The sequence below is a fragment of the Rhamphochromis sp. 'chilingali' genome (assembly GCF_963969265.1).
Source record: "Rhamphochromis sp. 'chilingali' genome assembly, chromosome: 7".
Classification (NCBI taxonomy): domain Eukaryota; kingdom Metazoa; phylum Chordata; class Actinopteri; order Cichliformes; family Cichlidae; genus Rhamphochromis; species Rhamphochromis sp. 'chilingali'.
This window is the reverse complement of record NC_137934.1, coordinates 34,176,297-34,186,379: the sequence shown is the minus strand read 5'-3', so window position 1 is coordinate 34,186,379 and position 10,083 is coordinate 34,176,297. Positions and strand designations below refer to the sequence as shown.

General features: G+C 40.0%; 1 protein-coding gene across 1 annotated transcript in view; it reads right to left on the bottom strand.

Annotated features, from left to right (window-relative positions):
- Nucleotides 1-2,392: 2,392 nt before the first annotated feature.
- col24a1 (collagen type XXIV alpha 1 chain) overlaps nucleotides 2,393-10,083 on the bottom strand; it is an 84,181-nt gene continuing 76,490 nt past the window's right edge. Inside the window, exons 50-60 of the mRNA XM_080886747.1 lie at nucleotides 9,775-9,828; nucleotides 9,602-9,664; nucleotides 9,305-9,358; nucleotides 9,079-9,114; nucleotides 8,141-8,176; nucleotides 6,420-6,446; nucleotides 5,543-5,608; nucleotides 5,268-5,436; nucleotides 5,078-5,187; nucleotides 3,883-4,113; nucleotides 2,393-3,525 (exon numbers count right to left, since the gene is read on the bottom strand). Coding sequence (XP_080742873.1) covers nucleotides 3,379-3,525; nucleotides 3,883-4,113; nucleotides 5,078-5,187; nucleotides 5,268-5,436; nucleotides 5,543-5,608; nucleotides 6,420-6,446; nucleotides 8,141-8,176; nucleotides 9,079-9,114; nucleotides 9,305-9,358; nucleotides 9,602-9,664; nucleotides 9,775-9,828 — 993 coding nt within the window. The 3' untranslated portion in view covers nucleotides 2,393-3,378. The remainder of the gene's footprint in view (nucleotides 3,526-3,882; nucleotides 4,114-5,077; nucleotides 5,188-5,267; nucleotides 5,437-5,542; nucleotides 5,609-6,419; nucleotides 6,447-8,140; nucleotides 8,177-9,078; nucleotides 9,115-9,304; nucleotides 9,359-9,601; nucleotides 9,665-9,774; nucleotides 9,829-10,083) is intronic.

Here is a 10,083-nt window from a genome sequence, read left to right as displayed (position 1 = left end):
GAAAATAGACACGGATAATAGAATATGCAAGAAGTAAGAGCAATAATGGGTCGCTGGGCAGGATAGTAGCTACATCAGACCCTCTCACAAGCTCCAGCACTTATTTGAGTTTCTTTTCTCACGAGATTTCTATGTGTGTTTATATAGGCTGTGTTTATTAAAGGAGTGAGTGATATGAATTAAAGAAGATTTCTTTAAGCTGTGTGTGTGTGAACAAGAGGGTACATGCCCATGCACCATATTCAACATCCCTCAAAAAACTGATCAGCAGTTTAGAAAGAAAAGTGAATTCATCCATCCATCGATCTTCTTAATCACTTCTCTAATTGAGGATCGCAGAGAAGCTGGAGTCTATACTACCTGCACTCCCTGAACTGGTCGTCCTATTGTATGACCAAAACATAAAAACAACCATTCATGCTCACATTTGCTCCTTGATTTAGAATAACCACTTAATCTAACATGCATGTCTTTGGACTGTGGGAGGAAACCACAAGAGGCACAAGAGGAAAATGCAAACTCCACACAGAAGGGCCTCAGTAGGCCACTGCATTCGGACGCTATTACTGTGATTAACCGCTGCATCATTGTGAATTAATTGAATTCGTTTTATAAAATGACAGTGTCACTTTTTAAAGTTAAATAAAGACTTTGAAAACTCATCAGATCTTAACTGGGAAAAAAATCGCGCTGGATATTTATACTGATGTGGACTGGGTAAACGAACGAAAGGATGCTATATCAACTGATACCCCAAAAGGTGAAAAAATGACACAGCAGACTAGTCCATTTTGGGGCGTGCTGAAAACATCAGAGCATGCTCCTAATGGCATGACAGATGGTACCCTGGAGGAGCTTCACTCAGATCTGTACATGACTGCGCTGCTGAACAGCGTGAGAAGCAAACTGACAGAACTTCCAGAGCCGTTCTATTGGATTCAGGTCAGGCAAGCGTGGGGGGGCAGGCAATGATGTTGATTCATTCATCTTCCAGGAACTGCCTGCTTCCTCTCACCACATTGTTGTGCACCAGCAGGAAGCCAGGACTCACTGCACCAGTATAGGATCTGACAATGGCTCCAAGGATTTCATCCTAATATCTAATGGCAGATGTGTCGAGATGCCAGACGATGTTACAGGCAGCCTAACACTCTTTACAGTTTCTCCAGACCCTTTTACGTCTGGCAGATGTGTCCAGGGTAAACCTACTCTCAACTGTAAGAAACATGAGGTGCCAATTCTGGTTTTCTATGGCAAATGCAATTAGGGCTCTACAGTGTTGGGCAGTGAGCACAGAGCCCACGGCAAGATGTCAGGCCACACGCCACCCTCATGAAATCTGTTTCTGATAATTTGGTCAGACATTCACAGCAGTGGCCTGCTGGAGGTCATTTTGTAGCTCTGGCAGTGCTCATCCTATTCCTTCTTGCACAAAGGAGCAGATACAGGTCCTGCTATTGGGTTAAGGTCCTTCTACAACTATTTCATCTTTCTTAGAGAAACAGTCTGTCTCGTGGAATCTCCTCCTTATCTCTTAAGACTGCTGGGAGACACAGAAAACCTTCTGGCATTGGACATATCGATGTGCCATCCTGGAGTTGAAGTACCTGTGCGAGCTCTGTAGGGTCCAGGTATCACCTCATGTAACCAGCAGTGACACAGACCTTGCCAAATGCAAAACTTGTGAAAAAACAAAAGAGACGACGAGGAAAAGAAAACACCTGTGGCCTCCACTTATAAAAACCATTCCTCTTGTGCAGCTCGTCTTATTGTTGCCCCGCTAGTGTGCCTGTTGTTAATTTCATTAACACCAAAGCAGCTGAAACCCCCTCTGCTACTTACCTGACCAGATTAATATCCCAGATTTGATGCTGATTAAAAAGTGTTCCTTTAATATTTTTTAGCAGTGTATTTTTATGGTTGTAACATTAGGGGGGAAATTTTTTACTTAAGTAACACTGGGTGCAGATCTCAACCTGTTATTGTGCACATCTGAAACTGATAATGAGGTATTACTCCACCACTCTTTATAACAAGTATGTCCTTCATTCAAAAAAAAGGTAACAAAACCACATGTGGATAAAATGTCCCATTTATTTGTTTCTAAAATTATTTTTTATTTACACATTTGCATCCAACTTTGTCCTCCACAAACTTTATATAATTACACTTAATTAATGGTAACATAACTTAAGAGTATGATGACTGTTTTCTGTGTTTTTTGATTTTGTCCTCCCGTAGCTGCATTTGACTTCTGAATGAATTTATAAAGCAGTATGATGAACACACAGTCACAGGTGTGCATGCACGCACGCACACACACACACACTTCAAACATAAATACTCCTCTAGACCGAGCTGTGGTTGACCAAGTAAGCAAGTTCTCTGAGAGTATAACTTACTGTGGTACAGTAATGTGACCAAAAAAATAATAATACCAAATCTAAAAACAAACCAAAAAAAAAAACCAGGTTATAAATAAACATTGAAGTATGCTGTCAATATATACACAGGAAACGTTGCAGCACCAATGATAGGTTTCCCCTGAGGAAACTACCACATAGTAGGAAAAGCTATGAAAATATGTTGTGTATCAAAAAATGGTTCATAAATTAGAAGTGACCAAATCAACATAAGCATTCAAACAACATAACAAATTCTGATGTAACCGGTACATACAAAACAAAAGGTAAAAATGACTAATTTGACTATTTTTGAAAGCAGGTAGAGGTAGAGTACCATCTGTCAAGATGTACAGGTCCGACTGGATGGGACCGAAGACAAAAACATAATGAAAAACAATATCAAATATAGCCTCTGATTGGACAATGAAATATTTAAAGCACACACATTTTCCATATGCTATTGCACCTTTAGTTAGACAGTGCCCTCTGCAGAGGCCTGGCATGATCCTTTGGATTCGACCCCTTCCAAGGATGGTGTGTTTGGGAGTTGAAGGGGTGGAACATGAGTGAATGGCAGGTTTGAGTTTTGGGTTTTGGACAGGCTGCTGCAATGTGAGGCCCTACCCCCGTCATCAGGAAGTAAAATGGGTCCATATGCAGTGGCCCAATGCACCTTTTGAGTGAAAACTAAACAAATACTTTACACATTGATTAGATAAATATCAGTATACACTGTCCTCTTTGGCATGGGTGTTCCACAGAGACTGATTTCTCCCAGGTAGAGCTGCCTGCCGTTCGATGTTGGGTTTTTGTTAGTCTCACAGTAAGTCCTGCTGAAGCTCTCCAGCAAATGCAACAAGCTCTCAGGGATACAGTCTGCCTTGCTGTGCCAGCATCTCTTTGGTAGGAAATTTTAAAAATCTGCGGATTTAAGTGGTTTATAAAAGTGGCTTCGATGATAGGGATGTTGGTATCAGAGGAAGCAGACTGGACCGATTTCTACGTTTCGCTGACTGTTGATTTGTGAAGTGGGAAATTCCTCTATGTCTACAATTGGTAGCTGACCACTGTCCTGAGTATGGAAGAGGAATCGTGACTGGTGCCAGCTGCCATCTTGGATCTGGAACAGGACAAATGGGGGAGGGGAGCAGATTCTATTTATTTGTGGTAATGACTTTTAGTAAATACAAAAATATATATATCTTTAGGAAGTTCTTTAAAATTCTGCTGTCACCTATTTAATTACAACCAACAATTTATCACCAGCATAAAGAATATATCAGAGCATATCATCAGGATATCAGTTTACATTTTCAAATCAGTCCCAGCAAGTCATAATTTCACGAGACAGTCCTATTGATATGCAGAATTATGTGCGGGTTTCTGTAAGAATAACCACAGAAAATGCTCACGACTAAATCAAACTGCCCTAACGACAAAAACAAAGGCACATTTTTTTTTTAAAACACCACATTACCTTGCACTCATCTTGTAGCACATGTGGTTCAAGTAGTGTGTCTTTCTCAAACATCTGTTTGTTCCAGCCACGAAACCGAAGCCTGGTGTTCTCTTTGTGTCCACTGGAGCTGAAGCTGTCTGCGGTGCTGGAGGGTTGAGAACTCAGGCAGTGAAACGTGATGCTTTGGCTAGCCTCACTGCTCAGTAAATGGAGAAACTTCATCTGGACATTTCCTATGTCAAATACCATCTGTTGGAGAGAGAAAGTGCACAGACGGTGTAGATTGTGAACACTATAGCATCATGTCAAAAGGAAAACAAACCAGTTTAGACTTGGAAAAAGAACTGCTGATGCTCACAAAGCAAGAGATGGATATGCAAAGAGCTGGAGTGAGAAGTATCATCAAGAAACTTGGAGACAGCCACACAGTACAGAACAACCCTGTCAATGGAAGGAAGTGAACATTTTCAAAGAATCTGGAAAGAAAACCAGTGAGAGATGTGTCTAAAGACCCCAGAGCAACTGCCAAGACAGCAGTGAGTTACTTAGCCAAGTCAAGAAGTAGTATTTAAGACAGTAACTAGAACCCTGCACAGGAATGGACTAAGAGGTTGGAGACCAAGAAATACTGCACTTCTTCAGAAGAGACACCTTCAAGCTAGAATGAAGTATGCGAAAGACAACCTGGAGAAAGATTAAGCAGCCTAGAAAGGTGTTCTTTGCTCAGCTGACACAAAACTAGAACTCCTTGGCTAAAGAGAGTACAAGGAAGTACAACCCTCTGTCATAGTTTTATAATTTTGTGAATAATTTTGTTTCAGTGTGCAAAGTAAAATAATATAAGCATAATGCAGTATAGCAAAATAAAACTAACTCTAAATGAATCAAAATGAAACTTTTCTTGTACTGTCAGTGTTAAATACTATGGTCTGAATCAGGGGTTGGCAACTCCAGGCCTTGAGTGCTGGTGTCCTGCAGGTTTTAGATGTGTCCTTGATCCAACACAGCTGATTCAAATGTCTAAATTACCTCCTCAACATGTCCTGAAGTTCTCCAGAAGCCTGGTAATGAACGAATCATTTGATCGAGGTGTGTTGACCCAGGATGATATCTAAAACCTGCAGGATACCAGCACTCAAGGCCTGGAGTCGCCCACCCCTGGTCTAAAGTAAGAGTAAAAGTGTCCTTTTTTCCCCCACTCGTTCAGTGTTACCTTATCAGTTGACACTGGATGTAAACAAGTCTGTCCCCCTGCTGTAAAGTTGCAGAACACCTGGAAGGCATCAGACGTACAGCCCAGGTTTGGATCAACCCAGAACCAACCTGAAAAGAGAAGAATATTAATATTAAGACCTGCTACCTGTGCAAAATAGTGTCTTCCATGTATGGGTGAAGACACTCACCGTCTTTTAACTTGTGCTGGCAGTCCAGCAGGTCTTTACAGACACGAGCTGGGTTCTCCTTTGTCCCGAGAGGCTGTTTGATGCTCTCGATCACACTGCTCAAATACTGTAGAGTCTTAAGTACTTCCGTGTTCTGGTCTGGCATGCTCATCTCCATATTCTGGAAACTCTAGTTAAGTACGAGGATGATAACACTGTGAACTCTCAAGTTTTAACCTGACTTCACAAATCTACTAATCCATAACTTCTCTACCCATCCTTATAAAGTGCTTCACCTCAGTCCTCAGGGCATCATTGGAAGCGGATGGACTGTAGACTGCTAAGTCGTCATATAACACCCTCTGTGGATTAAGAATCACCATATTCAGTTCAATGAAAACAATTCAGTGCCTTCATTATTAAACTGAAAGATTTTAATCTGTCAGCTTGCTCATTGATTAAAGTAAATATGGCAGCAGAAAGACATGTCCAGTTTAGTGAGAAAACTTTAACAGCGTCAGTGTACACTTTAATACCACACAAGGGCAGAAAAATAAGTCTTGGATCAATAAACAGCCACATTCTTGATTTTGGCTGCGGGAAAATTAACAAATTCCCCTCAGTATAAACACCACAGCGATCACTGAATGTGTGTACACAAAAAAGGCAGCTGAGTTGTTTTAGGGGGGTTCTTGGAACTGTTTGAACAGGAAAAGGTCATGTAGAGAGCAGAAAGCTGCATGATATCCAGAATCTGGGACAAACAAGAGTAGCCACGCCAGAAAAGGCTTTGTCAGTGCTACTGAAAAAACAATCACAGGGATCTTAGTTATTATTGACATACACCATTTGTTGGCTCATCTAGAGTAAGACAGGAAACAGGTGCTTGTCCTGGTTCGTTCATACCCTGCCACTCAGAAAAAAATGGCTTGTATTACTTATTTTTTACTAAAACGTTTATTTAAGCTTGAAAAAGCACATATCTTAGGTTTCAGGAAAGAAGAAAGAGAGAGATGTAACTCATTTACCCCCCCAACCACAATGAGATATAAATACCTACAGGCTAGGTAATATATATTCAAGAACTGTACATCATTACAACATCTGAATTTTACATTAAAGCAAGACTCCTGCTGTCTAGGCAATCTTGTCTGCATTACACAAAATACTTACTGTTGGACCAGGAGCGCCAGGGGGTCCCTGGGGTGGTAGAAAGAAAAGGACAAAATGAGTAACACACACACAGAAATGATCTCATTGTGGTTGCCATCATTTCACTTTTTGGTTTGTCATGTATGCGCCAATGGACTCTGAAGAAAATGTACACTGCAGGAAAATGGTAGAGTGTACAACCACAGAACTGCCCTAACCCCAGCTCGCCATGTCATTCTCTGAAGTCTTGAGTCACTTCTCACTTCTTTACATTTTGCTTCCAAGGAGACAGATTTGGACTCCAGGCTTTCTGTAAATCTTTCAGAAGTTTTCTTTCGACACTGGCTGCTTGTTCACTTATTTTTAGTCTAGTTCTTGCGCTTGAACATTTTTGGAGGAATGTTTTGTTGACGTTGTTTTTTTGTCTGTTTGTTGAATCATTAAAGCATCAAAGAAGCATCTAGTGTTATGTGTAGACCAATTTTAAATTGTTGCCGTCCCCAAAACACAATTTGTGGTGAAGGTGAAGAAGAAGAAGAAGAATGAAATGAAAACAACGGAATTAGAATCAAAACAATGGAATTTGAATGAAAACAATGGAAGTTTAAAACAAACAGAATGAAAACAACGGAATTAACATGAAAACGACGGAATTTTAATGAAAACGAGTAGAATTATAATGAAAACAAAAGCATTTGAATGAAAACAATGGAAGTTTAAAACAAACAACAGAATTAGAATGAATAGAACAGTTTGAATGAAAACAACGGAATTTCAATAAAAACAACGGAATTAACATGAAAACAACAGAATTTGAAGAAGAAGATTATTTGAAAGGGTTTCTCCAAGACTCAGGAGGTGAAAAAGAAGGAGTTCAAGAAGAAGGTGAAGAAGAAGGAAAAGTATGGTCAGCATAAAATGTTTCTGCACTTTTGCAACAACATAGTGAGCTATTAACTTAACATAGTATCTGAAACTTATGCCCTTAAGAAACAGGACAAAATCCAACAAAGACCTGACACAGTAAAACAATGGCAACACCAAATTTGAATCTAAATCATTATCAATATGTAGGGGGAGAAAGTCAGGAGAGAGGTACCACAGGGAGCATCTACAGCAAACTGTAAAACATGGTGGAGGCAGAGATTTTGATCTACCATGCAGTACCATTTGGAAAGCATCTGATTATCAAAAGCTTTTTGACCTTATTCAGCATGGAAATGATCCCAAACATGCTGCCAATGCGGTGTAATCATACCTGGATACACACAATGATGTCAATCACACATGGACTGGTCTCCCCAGAGACCTCAACATTATTGAGGCAGTGTTGGATCATCTCAACAGAGAACAGAAAGAAAGGCAGCCCAACATCCAAAGAAAAGCTTTGGATGTTCTTCAAGAAGCTTTATGAAGTTCAGAGTGTGCTGAAGAATAAAGGTGGTCATACCAAATATTGATTTTCAAACACATTAAAAGCCCACAAACTGAGTTTTTGCCTTTCATACTATATTTCCATGCATGTTTGCACATTTCCATAAATCCTCGCATCTATTTCTTATTTTCTAATAAAATATAAAGGAATGAGAGGTGACTCAAAACATTTGCACTTCTGTATATTTGACCTGTGAAAACTCTCATTCATAATTGTTCATAATCCAAAATAACAGTGAAGTATATACAGTAGTTCTGTGTATACAGTAGGAATCATTCTGTAAAGTGATAGTGTAGTTAGCACTTACTCTGGGTCCAGGGCTTCCCTGTGGTCCCTGAGGCCCCTGAAAGAGTCAGGCACATAGAAAATACGCATTAAAATGGCTAAAATGATTACGATACACATACACTTCTACATAAATAACACACACGACGAAAAATAAAATAGATTAAATAAGTGCAGCCTCACAGTGAACAGAATGGAAGAGATTCGTGATTCATCTTCCTTCGAGCGCCTTGAAGCGACTGTTGTTGTGATTTAGCGCTGTATAAATAAAATTGAATTGGACTGAATTGAACTGAATCCTTCTGAGATGCTCTGTAGAGCGACAGTAGTATCACACACATACTGCCCCCTCTGGTGGACTAGGGACAAAACATTGGTGCAGCTGAACTTCATGATGTCTGTAAGTGGGATCTCAAGTCCTTTATATCCATACCATATTGTGAGCACATTTTAACAGCATCTGAGTAAAGCCTAGGATTAGAGGCCCATTGAGTACAGTGTGTTTGCGTGTGGTAGGGTGAAATGCAGAGGGATTTGCAAAGAACTGACAAACTAACTACCACAACCGAGAAGTGACTGTGTGGATTACACTGCGGCTTTCCCTGCTAACATTTTGTCAAGGCACTTCCTCAGCATTGTTTACACAAGAGGGCCCCACACTGCGCTCCAGGAGAGCGTGCTCATTATGACTCAGCCATAGCCTTAGCCTAAAGTGTCATACAGCACCGACACTTTAAGAAAGCCGTAGAAACAAAACTACCACTACACCCTAGCTCACATTCATGTAACTTTCATCATCTACAGCTCTGTTTTTACACGCACAAACGGCTTTGAGGTGGCCGCTAAGACAACCGAGTGTTTCTCAGTCAGGAATGTTTGACACTTTGGCAGAGTGCAATCATGACATAATAATACAGAAGACTTTCCAGGTTTTGATTAAAGGGTTTGATTTCATCTCACCATTTCACCACCGTTTCCTTTTGGACCCCTTGGCCCCTGCAAAAAAGGATAACATAGCATAAAGACACATACAGCACTGTATTCCAATCTGTATTATCAATTAACTGTCTTTATTGGAAATTAAACAATACATACAGTGAAAGTCTGAATGTCAGAGTGTAATAATTCCTTTTTCTTTGTACAAGTCTTACACACACACATACACAAAATGAGAAAAAAAACCTACAGGTTTTCCCATTGGACCCATTTTTCCTTCAGGGCCTAGAGGTCCAGTGAAGCCCTGGAACAAACAGTGACATTGCTGAAAAAGCAGTAAAAACATCTATAAAGACTTCAAGGTGTACTGCACATGTGTCTACATTCATGTTCTCTTCATAAACACTTTGACAACAGGGAACAAAACAGAAATGTATTTATATTTCTGAAAGTTCTTTCCTGAGTGGGATTTGATTTAAAGCAGTACTTCTGAAGAAAGCACCATTGTGTGCCTACCTGGTCCTATTTCAGTTTCTATTAAACTCACCAAAGTACCCATAGGACCTTTAGGACCAGGGAAACCTCTCAGTCCTAAATCACCAGTTGGCCCCTGTTTCAAGGAAAAAGATATTTGTTATTTCTTATTCTAACCTACTCTCCTGTTATTTTTTATCGTTTTTCTATATGCTCTTAATACATGTTGGCCACTCAGTTGTTTACCTTAGGTCCTGGTAAGCCCTGTAAACCAATCATGCCCAAATCTCCAGTTTCCCCCTATAAAAAACAAAAAACACAATATGCAGAAGATGGCTCTTTTAAAAAAAAATTCTCTTATGTGATGTAATCGGGGCTGACAGCAACTCTCTCAACAATATCCTCAGTAGAATTACGGAGATTTACTCATAAAGGTGGGTGCCTAAGACAAATAGGTCTTAAGACACATGCAAAACATAAAGCCAACACTTATTATTGACAATAGAAAATAAGTTGTTTATTTCTTTCTTCTCCAATGGAGAAGAAAGGAACTTG